Below are 23,500 nucleotides of genomic sequence, written 5' to 3'. Positions count from 1 at the left end.
GCGCGCGTCCGGAAGCATCCTCGCACCGCGAGGAAAAAAGTGCGCGGCGCGAGGATCTCCATACTACCAGTGCGCACCGCGAGCATTTGACACGCGCGCCTTTTTACTTTTCCTTCGGGTTTTGACGGATTTTCTTTCCATTTTTGATGTTTTTGGGCCATTGGAACCATTCCAAAGGCCCAATATGCTCCGAAAATCACCCGTTGACCTATATATTCGACTTTAAGCTCTCAAAAACACATCTTCCATTTTGTTTAAGTTTCTCTTTTATTGTTTGATTGTTCTTGAGAGCTTTTGAAAGAGGAAAGCGGCGTTCTTCAACGGAATTGACAACCCGACGAGTTCTCCTTCTCTGAATTCATTCGTTCTTCTTTCTTCTCTTCTTTTATTTATTTTATTTCTCTAAATTATTGTTGAATATCAATTTTATTTAATATGAATTCTATTTTGGTTTCAATCTTTATTTTATTGCTTTTAATTATTCTGTTATGTTTAGCGTTGATTATGAACACCATTAGAGGCTAAGTTTCTTATGGGGCTGCGATGTAGCTGGGATTAATAATGGTTGGGGGGTTCGTTATGGTTAGATAATTATTGTTTGCTTCATTATTATGGATTGCTTGATATGAATTGTTCCTTATGCTTTCTAATGCTTGATCACCATTAGAGTTGTTATCTAGGATTTTTTAGCTACTCGAGAGAGAGAGTAAATAATCACGCTTTTGTTCATGTCTTCATAGTTGATCCTAGGTTAGTAGAAAATCTAGGCAATTTATGTAATCGTTTGAACTCTTGTTTCATTGCGTGTGATTTTTTTAATAGGATTAGATGTCGAGATGATAATAATCCGTCAATTACATAGGTTTGCTAGAACACTCGAGAGAGGCTAGTGAATAATTTTGATAGAGTGAGATTAGCATCCATATGAATAGATTTTGTTGTTCAAACCCAAAACCCCCAACCTAGTTAGTTCCGGTGAAATCGTGACCCCTACTTTCTCTTTTTGCAAAACTCGTATTTAATTTTCTGCTTTAGTTTTATTATTACTCTTGCTACAAATATCTTCTTAATATTATTTGGAGTTAATTAGTGTCAAGTTTTAGGAAATCGCTATTTCACTAGTCTCTGTGGGTACGATACTCGAATTTACATTCTATATTACTTGAGCGACACACGTACGCTTGCGTGCGCGAGTTATATTCGCAACATCACCCTCAACAACTCAGGCCAACCAACGAACGAGCTCCGGGATGATCTGAAGTGCGACCACGCGTCCTCCAGATGGAAAATCAAGACGAGTCGACCTCAACTATATATAGACTAGATCTAAACGATCAAAGAGCATCTTAATTATCATTATTACATTCTGTATTTTCAAACTTGTACTCGATTCTAGTTGAGCTCGTCAATTAGTCGAGCTCAATCCGAGTTATACTGTTTGATCTCGCACTCAAGAAAATCGCCTTTTTCGATTCATTTATTAACAATTATTTTCGTTATATTACAACTTTATTAGATTCTAGTATGACGAATTCTTGAGATCTGCTATTATATAAATTGATATGATACACTAAATATAATATATAGTTTCATGATTGTTGATGGACCAAATCCGACATCAACAATTTTTGTTTTCTATAATACATAGTTTATGTGTGTCTAATTTTTGTTTTTGGCTTTTGTAAATGATCAGTCTCTTCAATGATAGATGTGCAAAAGCTTTAATAGAAATTATGCCAAGGGTTTTCTAGAAATACAGTTTGGAGTTTAAATTACAGTAGCTACTTCAACGTCGTCGTGGCAGTCTACCTGGACAGGACCGCAGAAGTCAACGTCCACGATGAGGTCTTCGCAAGGTTGAGCAACCAAAGCACCAGAACCATGCCAAGGAAGTCTTAATCTCACTCTACAACGACGTGGTGGAGACTCTGATGAGGACGACGCGCCGGGTTCTGAGCTCTAGCCTTCCTCCTCTGACAACTCCGGGTTCATAGTCAATTTGTTTTTAAAAAAAGTTTGCTTTGAAGCATTGGATTTGATTTGACATTTTTTGTTGTTGTACTTGTATGTTTTGGTTTGTCTAAAATAGACAGAGATATATAATGTAATTTTGGGAATTTCATTTCTTATTATTTCAGCCAAAATAGGCTTGATATTTATAGAGTACAAGCTAACAGCTTTAGCACATAAATATGACCTAACCTAATATCTAGGAAAAAATAATGTAACTGATACAAAATATATTTTATCCTAAACAACCTGATCCTAATTACAAGTATTTCTACACTCCCCCTCAAGTTGGCGCATATAAATCAAACATGCCCAACCTGCTTACAAATAACTCGAATACTAGTCTAAACAATCCCTCTGTTAAAATGTTGGCTTTCTACTCCTTGGTGACGAAATGAGTACATACAATTCATGCTTCCATCTTTTCCTTTATGAAGTGCCGGTCTATAATGTACTTCGTCTGGTCACGTTGTATTGGGTTTTGAGCGATGCTAATCATTGCCTTGTTCTCACAGTACAACTTTAGAGGTAGTTCATTGTTCAGCTTTAAATCTTCCAGAACCCGTTTTATGTATAGCACCTCGCATACTCCGTTTTCCATAGATCTATATTCTGCTTCAGCACTACTTCATTCAACCACCGACTGCTTTTTACTTCTCCAAGTGACCAGGTCTCTCCATATGTAGGTACAATAGCCTAAAGTCAATTTTCAATCACTTGAACCAGCCCAAACAGCGTCGGTGAAGACTTCAACGGATCTGTTCCCAGTCTTCTTAAAGAGAAGTCCTTTTTCAAGACAACTTTTCAAGTATCTGAAAATTCGGTAGAGTGCATCATGATGCTCTTCGTATGGACAATGCATAAATGGACTGACAAGACTTACAACAAATGCAATGTCTGGACGAGTATGAGCTAGAAAAATTAACCTTACGACTAACCTCTGATACTGCTCGATGTTGACTGGAATTCTGTCAATGATGTTTTTCCAAGCCATAGATTGAGATCGATCAGAGTATCGGCCGGTCTATAAGCACTCATTCCCATATCCTAAAGTAAGCCAAGGACATATTTTTGCTGTGAGACGTTATTTTTTTTTTTTGGTCTTGCAACTTCCATGTCAAGGAAGTACCCCATCTCTCCCAACTCTTTGACTTCAAACTCCCTCGCCAATCTTCCTTTTAGATACTTGAGCTTTCCTAGGTTGTCTCCGATAAGGATTATGTCATCCACATAGACGATGAGAATGACTATTTTTCCTAGACATCTTGATGATTAGAGTGTGGTCAGATTGAGCTAAGCAATACCCTTCCTTTTTCACAAACTATGAGAATCTCTCGAACCATGCTCGTGGTAACTGCTTAAGGTCGTAGAATGCTTTCTCTAGTATGCACACTTTTGATCCAAACTTGTCCTCAAACCTTGGTGGTGGCTGCATGTAGACTTCCTCTTCTAGCTAGCCATTAAGGAAAGCATTCTTCAGATCGAACTATCGTAGTGGCCAATCACGGTTTGTTGCAATCGATAGTAAGATCCTTACTGTGTTTAGCTTTGCTACCAGGGAAACCATCTCAATATAGTAGATTTCGAATGTCTAAGTGAATCCCTTGGCGACGAGTCTCGCTTTGTAGCATTTTTCAAGAGTTCCATCAAATCTGAACTTTGGTGTGAATAGTCACTTGTAGCCGACCACCGGCTTTCCTCGTGACAGTTCTTCAACCTTCCAAGTCTGATTCTTCTCAAGGGCTTTGATGTCCTCAAAGACAACTTTCTTCCACTCTTGTTTTGGTAGAGCCACCTGAATACTACTTGGAACAATCACGGATGACACATTTACAGGGAATGTGTTGAATGAAGAAGAGAGTTTAGTGTATGAAACATAGGCAGATGTAGGGTATTTAGAACATTATTTTTTTTTCTTTTCGTAAGGCAATGGGAAGGTCAAGGAGGGACAATTTTATACCTTTTTCGGAGTCTACTTCCGGTTCAGATGATTAGCAGGTTGATTCAGTTACAGTCTCTATATTTTTATTTGGGAACATTCTCGTGTAAAGCTTGTCAAACATATTAATTGTCTCAGACTTCCTTCGCCATTTTCATGAACATGTGAGGTTTGGCAATGGGTGCTTCCATGGATTTGAGGAGCCATGCGATGACTAAAGAATTCTCGGACCTCCACTGACGATAACCATCGCTATCTTCCTTTGGGGCTTTAACTTCACTTGTCAAATAACCTAATTTTCCTCTACCATCAATAGCTAGACCACTCAAGATAATTATGTCCATTTAATCGATGCACAGTGACGTGAATGGACGAGTGAGTGGTTTCTATCTGTTAAACTTGGCTGAGAGATGGTTTCGAGTTTTTTTGTTGTTCTTTCACGGTAGATTGGCTAAGCCTTTCTGTTTTAGGGTTTTGTGGCTCTGATACCATGTAAGTTTGGGAATTTTGTTTCTTATTATTTCAGTCAAACAAGCTAACAACTTTAGCACATAAATAGAACCTAACCTAATATCTAGGAAAAAAGGTAATATAACTGATACAAAAAAAATATTTATCCTAAACAACCTGATCCTAATTACACGTATTTCTACATATAATAATGATGCATATCATTATGAGAAACTGAGAAAGGCCTCTCTTTCGACCGTCGTCAACTCCGTCGTGTTTGCATTTGAATTTCAATTTGAAGTTGTACTGTGTTTGTATTTGAATATGAAGATGTGTTGAATTGATATGGAGGTTTGATTTGTGATTGAGTTTGAATCGTGATTGGATTCTGTCTCATACTGCGGTTGTTGTTTTTGGAATCTGAAATAGTGTTGAAACTTTGGGATGCTTGAACCAAACGAAATATAACGGTTTTTTTTAATGAAGTTGCAAACCATTCTCTGAACTAAAAAAGAATAAAGACCAAACGTGACCAATTTGAGAATTTCGTGACCAATCTGTCACGAAATTCTCCAATTTCATGACAGATTCATTAAGAGTACCACAACCTTTTCACACTCATTTAGTAATAGATCTGACAAATTTGTTTTTTAGTTGATTTTTGGTACGTGACTCACAAATGATAATATTAGTGTCAATATCCAACGAGGAAGACATTTTTTTTCTCATTTAATCTTCTCTCATATTTAACTTTGAGTGACATATGACCTTATACAGATTCTCTATTATAACTTAAATTAAGACAACATATATAGGTCATGCAGATTCTCTATCTTAAGATATAACTTAAATTAAGACATCATATATGCAACATGTTATATTATGTAAATTAGGACAAACTTGAGCTATATTTTAAAGTCTTCAGTGGTATGAACAACGAATACCCTTTAAAGTCTTCTGCAAGTCGCGGCTTCTGGGGCGCAGGGGGTTGGCTGTTGGAAGCTTAATTCCCCTTATTTCGTCTCTTACAGGAGTCGCCTTGCTCGTGGCTATCTGATTCAGTTACAGTCTCTATATTTTTATTTGGGAACTTTCTCGTGTAAAGCTTGTCAAACATATTAATTGTCCCAGACTTCCTTCACCATTTTCATGAACATGTGAGGTTTTGCAATGGGCGCTTCCATGGATTTGAGGAGCCATGCGATGACTAAAGAATTCTCGGACCTCCACTGACGATAACCATCGCTATCTTCCTTCGGGGCTTTAAATTCACTTGTCAAATAACCTAATTTTCTTCTACCATCAATAGCTAGACCACTCAAGATAATTAAGTCCATTTAATCGATGCACAGTGACGTGAATGGACGAGTGAGTGGTTTCCATCTGTTGAACTTGGCTGAGAGATGGTTTCGAGTTTTTTTGTTGTTCTTTCACGGTAGATCGGCTAATTCTTTTTGTTTTAGGGTTTTGTGGCTTTGATACCATGTAAGTTTGGGAATTTTGTTTCTTATTATTTCAGCCAAACAAGCTAACATCTTTAGCACATAAATAGGACCTAACCTAATATCTAGGAAAAAGGTAATATAACTGATACGAAAAAAAATATTTATCCTAAACAACCCGATCCTAATTACACGTATTTCTACATATAATAATGATGCATATCATTATGAGAAACGGAGAAAGGCCTCTCTTTCGACCGTCGCCAACTCCGTCGTGTTTGAATTGGAATTTTGAAGTTGCACTGTGTTTGTATTTGAATATGAAGATGTGTTGAATTGATATGGAGGTTTGATTTGTAATTGAGTTTGAATCGTGACTGGATTCTGTCTCATACTACACTGCATTTGTTGTTTTTGGAATCTGAAGTAGCGTCGAAACTTTGGGATGCTTGAACCAAACGAAATATTACGTTTTTTTTTTTTTTTTTTTTTAATGAAGTTGCAAACCATTCTCTGAACTAAAAAGAATATAGACCAAACGTGACCAATTTGAGAATTTCGTGACCGATCTGTCACGAAATTTTCCAATTTCATGACAGATTCATTAGAGTATCACAGCCTTTTCACACTCATTTAGTAATAGATCTGTCAAATTTGTTTTTTAGTTGATTTTTGGTACGTGACTCACAAATGATAATATTAGTCTCAATATCCCATATTAAAACACATTTAGTTAAATAATTAGGCTAGAATTTAAACACACGATAAGATGTCTATTTTTATAGTTTATACATATTATTGGACTAAGTAGAGAGATTGCAACTACGAATGAATAAAAAAAAAATCAGCACTTGAATTTCCGGCAATTCAATTGAAACAGATACGGAAAGCTCTAAAAAAAAATCTGATTTGACTATTTAAAAATGCATGACAAAACATTGTTATTACAAAAAAAAAAAAAAAAAAAAAAAAAAACCTAAACCTAAACCTGTAACGAGAACTGCAGTGGATCAAAGACTTGGGCATCCTTGAAATATGTAGGATTTGAAAGATGAAAGGCCAAGTAGTATCGCTCCTATTTGCACAGAAAAAAGAAGTTGATTCAATTAATGTCTACTGCACAGATTAGAAATACTAAAAAAAAAAAGCTTAAGAAAAAAATTAAAAATTAAAAAAAAAAAAAAAAAGACAATAAGCATATGATGATACCTAATTGGAAGTATACGAGACATAATATATCCCATAATTTGGTGTTTTAGTCGGACACTTTTCTTTAATGAAACGGCAGTAGTGATCAGAGACAAACTTGAAGATGAGATCTTAGGGCCTAGAATCTCTTCCTTTCTAAATTATTTGTTAACTTCTGCGGTATACAAAATCATCTTAATTTTCAAGTTTGAAAGTATAGATTCGATAAAAATAAAATAAAAAAAAAACTGAGAGAAGAAGTTCCTAGCTAGAAGATATCAGCCATTCGGGAGAGAATGGGAAACAATGAACAATGCGACCTTACTTAGAGCTGTAATCAATCATAAATAGATTTCAAAAAGAGATAAAATATTTGTATTTTAGCAAGGTTTTTTATGGAAAGAAAAAAGAAAAAAAAGTCGTTAGGTCTCATTCATTACAATGATTGATTAAAAGACACGGAAAATTACATTCACAATAACAGACCGACTATTTCTAACATTATAAAAAGCAACGACCCAGAGAATTCCAATCCTAAAGCCGACATGAAAGTTTCAACTACCGAAGCAAGAAACGCAGATGTACCATTTTCTTTATCTTGTCTAATGAATCTACCGATTGGAATCATTAGGCGGTTGAGAGTTGGCGTTAAAAGTGTCGTAAGGTTCACTAGATGGCGGTGGATTGGATTGATACATCGGTGGTGGAGCCATGCTGGGCCCGCTGTTCATATTCGGAGGAGGCCTCATCGGAGGAGCACCCGGAGGAGCCATCATTGGTGGCATGTTCAGAGGAGGAAGATATCCTTTCAAAATAATTATATAAACAATTAGACTTACATGTATACATGACACAGAACGACTGATAAAACATAAAGAACGACTTTCTTTGGGGAATATGGCTGGAAATGGAATGGAATAAAGTGCTGGATAATCCCAGACATTTCTTAGTTATAAAGTGCTGCACTGAAACTGTTTCATTGCACATGATCACTCTGTAGTGAGTGCAAACTCAGAATTTCATTGAAAGGGCTGAGTCTCGAAGAAGAAGAAAAAAAAACCTGGAGGAGTGGGCATGGGTCTGGGTAAAACCATGGGCCTCATTCCGGGGGGCATCATGGGAATGGGGAGGCGCGGCCTCTGGGCCATCATGTGTTGGTTGAAAGCCGCACTGACCTGCTGAAACGCCGCCGCATGCCCCAGATGTTCCTTTATCCTCTGGTCTATCAAACTCTGCGTCTGTTGCTCCTCAAACTGCTGATAGTACGTCCGTACATTCGCCTGAAACAACAAAATCAGCAAACACTAATTCGCAATTCCACTAAAAACTTCACTCGCCCAGTTTTTGCTACCTACCTTGTGCTTGTAACCAGCGTTGTGTTGTTTCCGCACCGATGGCTGAATCAAATCACAACTTGGCCAATTATTTATAAAGTTCAGAAGAAAATTTAAAAAAAATCCCCAAATCCGCAATCAGAAACGATGGTGTCTTACCGAGTCGTGGGTCAAATAAGTGTCGCAGTAATCGCAATAGTACCTGCGAAAGCGCAATACGCAACGGTAAACTACAACAAGAATGTTGACAATGTTCGATAACGAATGTTCAGATCGAATGCTCACCTAGGCATTGTTGACACTGAAATTGAGGACGACCACACCAGAGAAAAACTTTATAAAAATCTGCATAGAAAATACAATGAAGAATATCCATATCGAGTAGTTGCTTGAATTTGGGTTTTGGGGTTTTAGGTGTAATGAATATCCATATTTGGTGATATGGGTTAAATCGATTATAAGCCCTATCAAATATACACTTACCAAGCAACGAACGGAACTTCTCGACGACGTCGAAGGCTACGGCCGCGGTGTGCCTTTGCCGAGGCGGAGAGACGGGAATGTTCTGAGTTCAGAGGCGTGGGTTTGGAGGTTAAGGGAACGCCCAATTGGACTCTCAACAAATCCAGCCCAAAATCAAACCCAATACCCATAGTCCAACAAACCAAACCCAAACTCAAAACAAAACCCGAAGGACACAAATAATTCTTGTAGAAGTGACTCTTATAGCTTCTTTCAAAATTAATCCCTCAAATAGTATTTTGTTTTGTTATTCCATAAATAAATAATGTCGGTTTTAGTTGATTTCAAAAAAATAAAAATAAAAATAAAAAAATTTTGTAGCTTATATAGTCGGCAAATTTAATTTTAAATTTTTTAAATAAAGATGGATTTGTGAATGGTTTGAATATTCAAAGAATTAGTGTATTTTAGGATTTTGGTAACTCTCCATAAGTTTTTATATACAACTAGAATGAGAAGAGATCATCAAAGATGCTCTATACCAGGAAGAAAGCAACCAAACTCAACGAACGTTAGTTTAGAAAGAGGATTTAGCAAGGAAAAATGGACACTAGTTACTAGTGTTTTTGATCAATTTATGAAAACAATAATTTTTCCAATTATAATACTCCCTACCCTCCAGGAGAGGGAAGACATTTTTTTTCTCATTTAATCTTCTCTCATATTTAACTTTGAGTGACATATGACCTTATACAGATTCTCTATTATAACTTAAATTAAGACAACATATATAGGTCATGCAGATTCTCTATCTTAAGATATAACTTAAATTAAGACATCATATATGCAACATGTTATATTATGTAAATTAGGACAAACTTGAGCTATATTTTAAATATTTGAAGGGTACAATTTTGATTGAGAGTAGTAGTTCGACTATTTTAAACCATTTCTTCATTAAAAAAATTAGAAATTAAGTTTCTTTTGAAGATGTTCTGCAAATTTGTCATAAAATATCTAAAAGGAAATCTAAATTTATGTGAATGCCAAATATATCATGAAAGTTTCAAAAAAAAAAAATTTGAGTTTTCGCTAAAATATTTAGGGTCCAATGGATAAATAGCCGTATGAAACGTTGAAAATGTTAGGAATATTGCTCACTGAAAATAATAAATAAACATGAATGATTATTGAATTGGATAAGAAGTTTACTTTATTAGCATCATATGATTATGAGTTTTGTAACTAACTAGGCCACCTAAAACGTTAGGTTTGGGATCTAGCCTATGTTTGGAGATTTTTAGTGAAATAGCCAAACGTATTAATTTTTTACTTTTTTGTCCTTCAATAATTAAGGCTGTTTTTTTAATTATCGTATTTTTTTTCCTTTTTGTGTGTGTGTTAAGTTCCTATTTTGTAGTAGTTAGTTACAAAACTCATTTTGAATTCCTTCTAGTATCACGTTCTCTCTCTCTCTCTCTCTCTCTCACCCCACAACCAGATCTGAGCTTCTTTTTTTTTTTTTACCTTCAACGTGCCAAGATGACGAGGGAGACGCCGAGGTCGCAGGCCACGGGGGCCGTCCAGCCGAAGAAGTTGTCGCCCATGACGCAGATCAGCCGGAGGCGGCGGAGGAGGTCGGCAAAGGCTCGTCGGAGATATACCCTCCTAGGTACCGAGGCACCGGCGGAGGAATCGCCGCCGTCTCGAACTGGACCGCCAACCTCATCGTCAGCGAGACCTTCTTGACTTTCACCAACGCTGAAACTATTTTGCAGAAGAAAGTCCGACTCTCACTGTTAATTTGTTTTTTTTAACAGTGAAGATTTTCGAACGTCAGTCTTTGGAAAAATGTAGATGTGCATATTATTTATTTATAATTATTTTCATTTATTTCCATTCAGATTACTTAAATGTGGACAATGAGATAATTTCCAGTAATTTACGTTTATTATCTGTGTTGACAGGTTCTTACACAGTAACAGAAACTGATGCACAGGGAAATTTCCATAATATCGCGTCCACTCCAGGAGATTTGTTGGCGTTGAAAATTGGTGAAGCCGTTCTAAATTAACGCGCCGCGTGATTAATGATATCTTTGATAAAATATTTTGTTGAGATTTGTTAGAGGTAACAATTTTGAAATTGTCTGTTATTTTATATCGTTATTGCCTATTATTTAATATAATTATATTCATTATTTCCATTTGATTAAGTAATGGCAAATTAGTCTATTAATTATTGACACCTAAGCATGTTGGCTATTTCCCTAAAAGTTATGAAACATAGGCTAAAAACAAATTCTATAGTTTCAAACTGGCTATTTTGCTACACTGCCCTATGATTAGTGGGTTTTTTCTTAATTAGAATCAATAACAACTACCATCCATAGCCTCCGCATTAAACTGAATCACATGATGGGCATCTAAGTTCGGGCGGTGAGCTAAAACATGGTCGATGATTGATAAATGCCCGGATAGTTGTATCTAAAATCATATATGTGGAACACAAGTGAAGGTTGACCACTTTGTGGGAGCATTCTGCACTCGTGGTAAGTGTACGGCCTGAGCAAACTTTGGTTGTTGATGTGTCGTTTAAGTACCGTTACGACACACTAACCAAGGAAGCTATGATGATCACAATGAGACTTGACCTAAATCCTGAAGTGATCACTCACCTAAGGGTTGATTCCATAACCAATAGATTGCTAGCACTTTCGTAGTAAGTAACGTACAGAAGAACCTTTCGCTGAGGAAGCAACGGTGCTTAGGGTATATATGTATCGAGAAAGATATAACCGAATAAATGACCTTTCTTGATGCGGGTTGAACCTGGAGGATTTTGATCACGAACTGACTATATTAGTGGACGCTCTTACGATGAGTAAAATATAGTTCTAGTACTAATAAGAGTGTAGTCTTTGATTATTTTGTGGAGTATCCCTAAGATTGACGAATCGATTGAAAAGGAGAAAGGACAGTTTCGTCTTTTTAATCGGATTTGTATGAGCTTCTGTTACTAGGTCCATAGTCCCCGATTCGGCCGTGATAAAGATGGATAAGAACTCTCTTGTTGTCGCTCGTTACCTAAACGGTTCGACCCAAGGCCAGACCAAGTGGTCGCGTTCGGGCTCGAGCGTGTCGAACTTGGTATCCCAAGTCGTCCTTTAGCCGTGAATGTCCTTTGAGTTCGTCCAAGTACCTGAAGAAGAAGAAAGAACACGTGAACTAGGAAGGGAAAACAGAGGGGGTGCCTCTGTTTACCTCTCCGACGCTCAACATTAGTAGGATTAAGGTGGAGTATAGAGGTTTTAGAGGTGGTGAGAGGCCAAAGATGAGCGAAATGAGTGGAGCACGAGTTCGACAGCGTTTCAAGACTCAAAATTGGATTACCTGGTCGAGGGGAGAGACCCCAGTATTTATAGGCGACCAAGGGGCGTTTTGAGCAACCCCTTGGCCGAGGATAGCTTTAGGCTCGGCCATTGGCCGAGGCTGGCCCTAGGGCCAGCCAATGGCCGAGGATAACTTGGTTTGGCCATTGGCCGAGGCTGGCCCTTGGGCCGGCCAATGGTCGAGACTGGCCCTAGAGCCGGCCAATGGCCGGGGATAGCTCGGCTCGGCCATTGGCCGAGGCTGGCCCTTGGGCCGGCCAATGGCCGAAGCTATTTGGATCGGCCATTGGCCGAGGCTGGCCCTAAGGCCGGCCAATGGCCGGGGATAGCTTAGACTCGGCCATTGGCCGAGGCTGGCCCTTGGGCCGGCCAATGGCCGAAGCTATTTGGGCCGGCCATTGGCCGAGGCTGAACCTAGGGCCGGCCATTGGCCGAGGCTGGCCCTAGGGCCGGCCAATGACCGGGGATAGCTTAGACTCGGCTATTGGCCGAGGCTGGCCCTTGGGCCGGCCAATGGCCGAAGCTATTTGGGCCGGCCATTGGCCGAGGCTGCCCTAGGGCCGGCCAATGGCCGGGGATAGCTTAGACTCGGCCATTGGCTGAGGCTGGCCCTTGGGCCGGCGAATGGCCGAGGATATTGGGCCGGCCATTGGCCGAGGTTGGCCCTAGGGCCGGCCAATGGCCGGAGCAAACCGCCGGGGCGCGTTTGACCATTGTTTCGCCTTTGATCGGCTAGGATCGGGGTCGGGCCAATAACATTAGCCCCCCGAGTTTCCGGTCGAGTGTGGGTTGAGCGGAAACTCAAGAATCACGTTGACGCGTGGACTTCAAACGAACACTCTCGAGTTCGCGAGTGCATCGCAGAAAGGTTTTTAACGCATCGCGATGGGTGGCTTTGGTGAGTCACGAGGGATGACTTCCGTGCGTCGCTGGGAACGGCTTTTGTGCGTCGCGAGGGATGATCTTAGCGTGTCGCGAGGGACGGCTTTTGTGCATCGCGAGGGACGGCTTTTGTGCGTCGCGAAGGACGGCTTTTGTGCATCGCGAGGGACGGCTTTATTGTGCGCGGCTTATTTTCTCGACCTACCAATGAAGGCGTGATCGATTCTTACGACTTGATTGTGCGCGGCTTATTTTCTCGACCTACCAATGAAGGCATGATCGATTTGCACGGCTTTGTTGATGGTGCGCGGCTTATTTTCTCGACTTACCAATGAAGGCGTAATCGATTCGCGCGTCTTGATGGTGCGTGGCTTATTTTCTCGACCTACCAGTGAAGGCGTGATCGATTTGCACGGCTTGGGCCTCGGGAGGCCTTGGTGTCACGTTGGTGTGAACGGGTTTTCCGTGGACGCTGACTAGACCAGTTACGTCTGGCGGGCGCAGGCCTTTGAAACCCATTTGTAACTCGCTGCCTGTTGGCGCACGAGCTGGGCGGCTAGCGTGGTGCCACATTTGTGTGACTAGGTTTCCCGTGGACGCTGGCTAGACCAGGTACGTCCGGCGGACGCTAGCCTTTGAAACCCATTTTTGACTCGCTGCCTATCGGCGCACGAGCTGGGCGGCGAGCGCGGTGCCACATTTGTGTGGCCAGGTTTCCCGTGGACGCTGGCTAGACCAGGTACGTCCGGCGGACGCAAGCCTTTGAAACCCATTTGTGACTCGCTGCCTATCGGCGCACGAGCTGGGGGGCGAGCGCGGTGCCACATTTGTGTGGCCGTTCCACCTCACGAGCGTGGCACCCTTGGGTGCGCGTGTCGTGTGATAGGCGGGGTTAGGTGTAGACTTGATCCCCCGGCGAGTGTGGCACCTTAGTGCACTGGGCGCGTTTTCGGGTTGAGTCTCTTGGGTTGAGTCTTGTGCCCTTGTGAATGCGACGCCATGGCGCGCGCGTCATGTTTGGGGACTCAATTGGCCCATTCTTTCTCTCACGAAAGCGTCGTGGAGCGAATTTTGGTTTACCGTTTAGGGGCAATTTTTGTTGCTTGTGTGAGAGCATTTAGATTTATCATTGAATCTTGTGAGTCTATCGTTGACTGGTGACTCAGGAAGTTGTAGATTTTTGACAAGAGGACTTTCAAGTTGATTCGTGGGTTTTGGGACTCAACTTGAGGAATAGACTCGACTCGAGGAGTTACACGTAAGGTCGACTCGAGGGCCAGTAAGGTGTAGAGCTTGCACGAAGACTTATCAGTCGACTCGTGGACTCAGACCTATCCTCGAGGTGTGATTTCAACTCGAGGAGTCATGTAGAGTCGATACGAGGAGTAGTTAGTCGACTCGTGGACCCAGACCTTTCCTCGAGGAGCGATCTCAACTCGAGGAGTCGTGTGCAGAGTCGGCACGAGGAGTCATCAATCGACTCGTGGACCCGGAACTCAACTCGAGGATCGAACTCAACCCGAGGAGTGATGTGCAGAGTCGGCACGAGGAGTCACCAATCGACTCGTGGACTCGGAACTCAACTCGAGGAGTGAACTCAACTCGAGGAGAAATGTAGAGTTGGAAGGAGGAGTAGCTAGTCGACTCGTGGACTCGGTACTCGACTCGAGGAGTGAACTCAACTCGAGGAGTCGTGTGCAGAGTCGGCACGAGGAGTAGCTAGTCGACTCGTGGACTCGGTACTTGACTCGAGGAATGAACTCGACTCGAGGAGAAATGTAGAGTCGGCACGAGGAGTGGCTTGTCGACTCGTGGACTCGGTACTCGACTCGAGGAATGAACTCAACTCAAGGAGAAATGTAGAGTCGGCACGAGGAGTAGCTAGTCGACTCGTGGACTCGGTACTCGACTCGAGGAGTGGACTCAACTCGAGGAGAAATGTAGAGTCGGCACGAGGAGTGGCTAGTCGACTCGTGGACTCGGTAATCGACTCGAGGAATGAACTCAACTCGAGGAGAAATGTAGAGTCGGCACGAGGAGTAGCTAGTCGACTCGTGGACTCGGTACTCGACTCGAAGAGTGGACTTAACTCGAGGAGAAATGTAGAGTCGGCACGAGGAGTGGCTTGTCGACTCGTGGACTCGGTACTCGACTCGAGGAATGAACTCGACTCGAGGATAAATGTGTAGACCGTCTCTCTCTGGGACCTCCGACCTAACCATCGGCCCCTTGAGACTTTGTTATACTTTTATTTTTTTTGTTTCTCAGTTGTTTTGATGAGTATTGTTTTATATTAGCCCCCCGAGTTTCTTGTGTTTGTGAGACGAAGGCCAAGAAACTCTCGCGTCGGAGACATACAATAGTATGTGACAATGGGTAGGAAAACTTTCATTGCAACAAGGAGGGTTTTACAGCTTGCCATGGTAATTGGCCTTTTTAGGGAAATTAAAATTACACGTTTGAAATAAAATGACAATAAGTTCAAGCGTGAATTCAATGACGAAAGTTGTGTCGGTCGTGGCCGTGAATGCTAGGCGCGTGTTAGACAGTGCTCATCATCTCATTGTCTTTGTGCTAGAGGATTCTCCCTTTTGACAACTCGGCTGCTCAGCGGGGTCACCCCGCTAGTGAATGTGATGAACTCTTTGAGATGCCCACCTCGGATCAGGGAATCAATTCGCTTCCTAAGCTGGTAGCATTCGGTCGTCACGTGTCCGTGATCTCAGTGATATTCGCATTGCTTACTTCTGTCCCTCATCGCGGGGTCCGTCTTTAACGGGGGCGGAGATCCCAACTTCTCCCTGTGTGAGCTCAGGATCCGGTCGGGCGTTGTGTTGAGTGGGACGAAGGATTGCTTCGGGGCTGGAGAAGGGTGGTCATTAGGGACTCGACCGTTTCTGCGCCTCTTCCTTCGCGAGCCGAGACCGGTGGCCGGTGCCATGAGTGTGGCGGCGCGCTTCTTTTCGGACAACGATTTAGGAGCCCCAAACGGTTCTACCCAAGGCCAGACCAAGTGGTCGCGTTCGGGCTCTAGCGTGCCGGACTTGGTATCCCAAGTCGTCCCTTAGCTGTGAATGTCCCTTGAGTTCGTCCAAGTACCTGAAGAAGAAGAAAGAACAAGTGAACTAGGAAGGGAAAACAGAGGGGGTGCCTCTGTTTACCTCTCCGACGCTCAACATTAGTAAGATTGAGGTGAGTATAGAGGTTTTAGAGGTGGTGAGACGCCAAAGATGAGCGAAACGAGTGAAGCACGAGTTCGACAGCGTTGCAGGAGTCAAAATTGGATTACCTGGACCAGGGGAGAGACCCCAGTATTTATAGGCGACCAAGGGGCGTTTTGAGCAACCCCTTGGCTGAGGATAGCTTTAGGCTCGGCCATTGGCCGAGGCTGGCCCTAGGGCCGGCCAATGGCCGAGGATAGCTTGGTTCGGCCATTGGCCGAGGCTGGCCCTTGGGCCGGCCAATGGCCGAAGCAATTTGGGCCGGCCATTGGCCGAGGCTGGCCCTAGGGCCGGCCAATGGTCGGGGATAGCTCGGCTCGGCCATTGGCCGAGGCTGGCCCGTGGGCCGGCCATTGGCCGAAGCTATTTGGACCGGCCATTGGCCGAGGCTGGCCCTAAGGCCGCCAATGGCCGAGGATAGCTTAAACTCGGCCATTGGCCGAGGCTGGCCCTTGGGCCGGCCAATGGCCGAAGCTATTTGGGCCGGCCATTGGCCGAGGCTTGCCCTAGGGCCGGCAAATGGCCGGGGATAGCTTAGACTCGGCCATTGGCTGAGGCTGGCCCTTTGACCGGCAAATGGCCGAAGCTATTTGGGGCGGCCATTGGCCGAGGCTGGCCATAGGGCCGGCCAATGGCCGAGGATAGCTTAGACTCGGCCATTGGCCGAGGCTGGCCCTTGGGCCGGCCAATGGTCGAGGATATTGGGCCGGCCATTGGCCGAGGTTGGCCCTAGGGCCGGCCAATGGACGGAGCAAGCCGCCGGGGTGCGTTTGACCGTTGTTCCGCCTTTGATTGGCCGTGATCGGAGTCGGGCCGATAACATTAGCCCCCCGAGTTTCCGGTCGAGTGTGGGTCGAGCGGAAACTCAAGAATCACGTTGACGCGTGGACTTCAGACGAACACTCTCGAGTTCACGAGTGCGTCGCAGAAAGGTTTTTAACGCATCGCGAGGGGTGGCTTTGGTGCGTCACGAGGGATGACTTCCGTGCGTCGCGGGGAACGGCTTTTGTGCGTCGCGAGGGACTATCTTAGCGTGTCGCCAGGGACGGCTTTTGTGCGCCGCGAGGGACGGCTTTTGTGCGTCGCGAAGGACAGCTTTATTGTGCGCGGCTTATTTTCTCGACCTACCAATGAACGCGTGATCGATTTGTACGATTCGATTGTGCGCTACTTATTTTCTCGACCTACCAATGAAGGCGTGATCGATTTGCACGGCTTTGTTGATGATGTGTGGCTTATTTTCTCGACTTACCAATGAAGGCGTAATCGATTCGCGCGTCTTGATGGTGCGTGGCTTATTTTCTCGACCTACCAGTGAAGGCGTGATCGATGTCACGGCTTGGGCCTCGGGGGGCCTTGGTGTCACGTTGGTGTGAACAGGTTTTCCGTGGACGATGGCTAGACCAGTTACGTCCGGCGGGCGCAGGCCCTTGAAACCCATTTGTAACTCGCTGCATGTTGGCGCACGAGCTTGGCGGCTAGCGTGGTGCCACATTTGTGTGACCAGGTTTCCCGTGGACGCTGGCTAGACCAGGTACGTCCGGTGGACGCAAGCCTTTGAAACCCATTTTTGACTCGCTGCCTATCGGCGCACGAGCTGGGCAGCGAGCGCGGTGCCACATTTGTGTGGCCAGGTTTCCCGTGGAAGCTGGCTAGACCAGGTACGCCCGACGGACGCAAGCCTTTGAAACCCATTTGTGACTCGCTGCCTATCGGCGCACGAGCTGGGCAGCGAGCGCGGTGCCGCATTTGTGTGGCCGTTCCACCTCACGAGCGTGGCACCCTTGGGTGCGCGTGTCGTGTGATAGGCGGGGTTAGGGGTAGACTTGATCCCCCGGCGAGTGTGGCACCTTAGTACACTGGTCACGTTTTCGGGTTGAGTCTCTTGGGTCGAGTCTTGTGCCCTTGTGAATGCGACGCCATGGCGCGCGCGTCATGTTTGGGGACTCAATTGGCCCATTCTTTCTCTCACGAAAGCGTCGTGGAGCGAATTTTGGTTTACCGTTTAGGGGCAATTTTTGTTTCTTGTGTGAAAGCAATTAGATTTATCATTGAATCTTGTGAGTCTATCGTTGACTGGTGACTCAGGAAGTTGTAGATTTTTGACAGGAGGACTTTCAAGTTGATTCGTGGGTTTTGGGACTCAACTTGAGGAATAGACTCGACTCGAGGAGTTACACGTAAGGTCGACTCGAGGGCAAGTAAGGTGTAGAGCTGGCACGAAGACTTATCAGTCGACTCGTGGACTCAGACCTTTCCTCGAGGAGCGATCTCAACTCGAGGAGTCATGTAGAGTCGATACGAGGAGTAGTTAGTCGACTCGTGGACCCAGACCTTTCCTCGAGGAGCGATCTAAACTCGAGGAGTCGTGTGTAGAGTCGGCACGAGGAGTCATCAATCGACTCGTGGACCCGGAACTCAACTCGAGGATCGAACTCAACCCGAGGAGTGATGTGCAGAGTCGGCACGAGGAGTCATCAGTCGACTCGTGGACTCGGAACTCAACTCGAGGAGAAATGTAGAGTTGGCACGAGGAGTAGCTAGTCGACTCGTGGACTCGGTACTCGACTCGAGGAGTGAACTCAACTCGAGGAGTCGTGTGTAGAGTCGGCACGAGGAGTAGCTAGTCGACTCGTGGACTCGGTACTCGACTCGAGGAGTGGACTCAACTCGAGGAGAAATGTAGAGTCGGCACGAGGAGTGGCTTGTCGACTCGTGGACTCGGTACTCGACTCGAGGAATGAACTCGACTCGAGGAGAAATGTGTAGACCGTCTCTCTCTGGGACCTCCGGCTTAACCATCGGCCCCTTGAGACTTTGTTATACTTTTATTTTTTTTGTTTTTGAGTTGTTTTGATGAGTATTGTTTTATATTAGCCCCCCGAGTTTCTTGTGTTTGTGAGACGAAGGCCAAGAAACTCTCGCGTCGGAGGCATACAATAGTATGTGACAATGGGTAGGACAACTTTCATTGCAACAAGGAGGGTTTTACAGCTTGCCATGGTAATTGGCCTTTTTAGGGAAATTAAAATTACACGTTTGAAATAAAATGACAATAAGTTCAAGCGTGAATTCAATGACGAATGTTGTGTTGGTCGTGGCCGTGAATGCTAGGCGCGTGTTAGACAGTGCTCATCATCTCATTGTCTTTGTGCTAGAAGATTCTCCCTTTTGACAAGTCGGTTGCTCAGTCGGGGTCACGCCGGTAGTGAATGTGACGAACTCTTTGAGATGCCCACACTACAACAAATACAGTTTTTCGGTGCGGATGACTTTTGGGTGCGACTTTTCGCACCTAAAAGTCGCACCCAAAACTACTTTCGGGTGCGAATTTTTGCACCAAAAAATCACTAAAGTCGCACAAAAAAATTTCGCTGATTTTTTTAAATTTGGGTGCGAAAAGTCGCACCCAAAAGTTTATCATACAGTTGGGTGCGACAAAGTCGCACCCAAAAGTCCAAAACATATCTTTGGGTGCGACAAAGTCGCACCCAAAAGTCCAAAACATTTGGTCTAAAAATTTAGCGGGATTTTGTTCCCTTTTATTTGTTTTTTTTTTTTTGAGGGATTCCCTCCTATTTGTTTTCACCAAAGAATCGGGAAATGAAAAAAGAAAGAAGAAAAGAAAAGAAGAGAGAAAGGGAAAGAGAGAGACCGAGGAATGAGAGAGAGAGAGAGCCGAGAGAAGAGTATCGGCCGATGGAGACCGAGAGACCGAGAGAGAGGAAGAGAGCGAGGGAGTGAGCCCGCGGAGGAAGAGCGAGGCCGACAGCCACCGAGACCGGGCCACTGGACGCGCGCGCGGGCTGAGAAGAAGCGAGCGCCGCCGCGAGCCGCTGAGCGCGCCGCCTACGAGGAGACACCGGACACCGAGAGAAGTAACGTCCGGGAGTTGATTTCGCGAGCAAGGTAAGGAGATTTCATTCTCAGCCAAAAATTTCGAAAGTTAGGGTTGAGAGTTTGATTTGGGGGTTTTGATTTCGGAGTGAAATCTGAGGTTTTGGCTTGGTTGTGATGTTCATTAAGCTCGATTTTGATGGTTATGACTTGAATTTGTCCTTTGATTTCAGATTTCTTGGCTGGGTTAAATTTTTGGACGAATTTGGTTGATTTTGGTCACTTGGCCGTGTGGTTCATTGTGTAAGTTCTTATATTCGAATTTTGAGTTCTGTTTTGTTGATGTTGTTATATCGAGGCTGTGATGAATTTTATAACGAGGTGAGGAAGAACCCGATGGGTTACGATACCTGGTTCGATTACATCCGGCTCGAGGAGAGCGTCGGGGATCGAGAGAGGATCAGGGAAGTTTACGAGCGAGCCATCGCCAATGTGCCTCCGGCTGAGGAGAAGCGGTACTGGCAGAGATATATTTACCTTTGGTGAGCTGTTTTTTTTTTCCCAGTAAAAAGATAAGTCGGTTATGCTATGCTTTGTGTAGGTACTCAAGTTTTAGTTTTTTGATGATTTTGTAGGATTAATTATGCTTTGTACGAGGAGATTGAAGCTGGAGATGTTGAGAGGACAAGAGATGTGTACAGGTATGAATCAAAAACTGAAGTTATAATTAGTGGTAGAATCAGCTTTACTATTTCTTACTTTGTTGATGAACTTGCATTAAACATGTTCTTGTTTGTATTTTCAGGTTTTAAATATATTTATGATTATTAGTAAGCTTGCAATTATCTTCCTTTTTCAAGAATTGCAATTTGTTGATGAACTGGCTGACTTATTGCAATAAGCATGTTCTTGTTTGTATTTTCGGGTGTTAAATATATATATGATTATTAGTAAGCTTGCAATTTTGTTCCTTTTTCAAGAATTGCAATTTGTTGATGAACTGGCTGACTTATTGGTTGTTGGTAATAAATAAATAATACCCATGTTTCAATGCTTTCAGGGAATGTCTTAATCTGATTCCTCACAACAAGTTCTCTTTCGCTAAAGTATGGCTGCTCGCTGCTCAGTTTGAAATCCGACAGCTCAATCTCAAAGGAGCGAGGATGATCTTAGGCAGGGCTATCGGAAAAGCTCCTAAAGACAAGGTGATGCCTATATTTATCATTACTAACCCAATAAAAATTCAAGTGTTCGGTTTAGTTTCGAAGCTGTACTGAATCCAGTTTTGGCTTTACGATTAACAGATATTTAAGAAGTATATTGAGATAGAGATGCAAATTGGGAACATAGACCGGTGCCGGAAGCTGTACGAAAAGTACTTGGAGTGGGCTCCTGAGAACTGCTATGCATGGACGAAATACGCCGAGTTGGAGAAATCCCTCTGTGAGACGGAGCGGGCGCGAGCCATTTTCGAACTCGCCATTGACCAACCTGCACTCGACATGCCCGAGTTGTTGTGGAAGGTAATTTTCTTTTCTCTGCACTGTCGAATTCCTTGTTTCAATATTTGCTTTTATCATCTTGTTAGGATATAACGAATGTAGAACATTTCGAAAGTTCCAGCAATTCTCTCTGTATATCATTTATCCTTTTTTTTTAATGTTTGTAAAATATCAGCGATGTTCTTCTCGACACATTTTAACCCATTTCATCACACATTGTATCTTCCAATTGCTCTGATGCAATATTGGCTGCTGTTGATTGATCCATATTTACGTGAAACGTTGTATTGTTTTCTTTTTTTCGTTTTGGGTTGAGAACAGACGTACATAGATTTCGAGATCTCCGAGGGCGAGTTGGGAAAAACGAGAGAGCTGTACGAGCGTCTGCTAGACCGAACCAAGCACCTTAAGGTATGGATCAGCTACGCCAAGTTTGAGGCCTCTGCGACAGAGCATATCAATAACGGCGGAGACTCTGCGGAAGAAGACTCGGAAGCCCGTATTCTGGAGCAGAAGAAAGAAAGCGTCCTGAGAACAAGAAGTAAGACCCGAATATTTCTTTTGAGGACATTTAACACTCCATGCTGATAATGATTTCTCCTTTTATTTTTTTTAATTACCATGTGTCTTATTGTCCACATTCATGTGTATCAGGATTGTTCGAGAAGGCTGTGAATTACTTTCGAACATCTGCGCCAGAGCTGAAGGAGGAGAGAGCCATGCTTCTCGAAGAATGGCTAAACACTGAAGCGAGTTTCGGTGACCTCGGGGACGTAAATTCTGTCCAGTCAAAGCTTCCCAAGAAGTTGAAAAAGAGGAGGCAAATAGTCAGCGAGGATGGTCCAGCTGGGTATGTCACTGAACTCGTTTTTTTTTTTTCATTAGGTTTCTTTAGCAAATGACATTTTAGTCTCTAAACTATAGTTCTAGCAAAATGGGTATTCTAACTATTTTGTTTTGTAGCATGTTTGTCCTTTAAATAAGTTTATAAATGAAATCTATTCCCTAAGAAACGTAGAATGTATTTGCTATAGGGCGACCGAACATATGTATTGCGCCGGGTTAGGCCGGCGACTTTGAGTTCGTGCCATTGGCGACCGAACATATGTGTTGCGCCGGGTTAGGCCGGCGGCCTTGGTTCGTGCCATTGGCGACCGAACATATGTGTGGCGGAGGGAGCAGCCCTACCGCCTTTACCTGCGCCTTATGGCACGCCGGGTTAGGCCGACAATTTTACTCAAACCCCGTGTATTTCGTGCCATTGGCGACCGAATGTGTATGGCTCAAATTTGGCCGTTTTAGGGTTTGAGGCAGCGCCTTTACGCGACTTACATGCGTATGGGTGACGACTTTCACCTGCGCCTTTACGCGTCTTACGGTACGCCGGGAAGGCCGACGGTTTACCCGAACCCGTATGTGTTGGAATCGATCTAGGGTTTGAGAAAAAGTTTAACGCTTCGTTAAGCGGCGGAAATTTAAAAATTTTCTTTTTAAGTAAAACTAGTTTTTACTAACCTAGACAAGAGCATGTGCATGTAAATAAAAACTAATATGAGCTATTAAAGTTACTAACCTTTCTTGAAGCTTGAACTTTGAAGAAGCTTTCGGAAAGTTTGCAACGCTCGTCTCCCCTCGCAGCACGTCTCTCTTCCTTTCCTCGGCACCTCGAGCAACCACGAAAGTTTCTATCACTAAATCACTCGAAAAGAAGGAATCAGTGAGTGGGCACTTTTAAACACTACGACTTAAGAACGAGTCTCGAAGTCGCAGAGCTAAACACTAGGTCGAGTGAGGACCTAGGTGCCAAGACAAGAAAAATCGAAAATATAAACTAGAGAGAGA

General features: G+C 43.6%; 2 protein-coding genes across 3 annotated transcripts; one reads left to right on the top strand and one right to left on the bottom strand.

Annotated features, from left to right (window-relative positions):
* Positions 1-6,806: 6,806 nt before the first annotated feature.
* On the bottom strand, positions 6,807-9,035 carry LOC149390085 (C2H2 and C2HC zinc fingers superfamily protein). Of its 2 annotated transcripts, XM_089621437.1 has the most exons (7): positions 8,847-9,035; positions 8,649-8,708; positions 8,523-8,565; positions 8,385-8,426; positions 8,090-8,309; positions 7,615-7,834; positions 6,807-6,916 (listed from the first exon to the last, which is right to left on the bottom strand). In XM_089621437.1, exons 2-6 carry the CDS (start codon positions 8,654-8,656, stop codon positions 7,641-7,643), a joined length of 507 nt encoding a protein of 168 aa, XP_089477563.1. In that variant the 5' UTR covers positions 8,657-8,708; positions 8,847-9,035; the 3' UTR covers positions 6,807-6,916; positions 7,615-7,640. The 2 variants fall into 2 exon arrangements, with proteins under 2 accessions (XP_089477563.1, XP_089477562.1); XM_089621436.1 differs by lacking the exon at positions 6,807-6,916 and having other exon boundaries at positions 7,339-7,834.
* Positions 9,036-9,356: 321 nt separating this feature from the next.
* Positions 9,357-22,637, top strand: LOC149390084 (uncharacterized). The gene is made up of 11 exons (XM_089618947.1): positions 9,357-9,396; positions 10,368-10,609; positions 10,793-10,803; positions 20,390-20,424; positions 20,515-20,698; positions 20,792-20,857; positions 21,217-21,361; positions 21,461-21,679; positions 21,980-22,199; positions 22,313-22,508; positions 22,622-22,637. Exons 1-11 carry the CDS (start codon positions 9,357-9,359, stop codon positions 22,635-22,637), a joined length of 1,374 nt encoding a protein of 457 aa, XP_089475073.1.
* Positions 22,638-23,500: the final 863 nt, after the last annotated feature.

Source organism: Urtica dioica, chromosome 7, assembly GCF_054948205.1.
Source record: "Urtica dioica subsp. dioica isolate 48M chromosome 7, U.dioica_male_clone48M_v1_H2, whole genome shotgun sequence".
NCBI classification, from domain to species: domain Eukaryota; kingdom Viridiplantae; phylum Streptophyta; class Magnoliopsida; order Rosales; family Urticaceae; genus Urtica; species Urtica dioica.
This window is presented reverse-complemented; position numbering and strand designations above follow the sequence as displayed.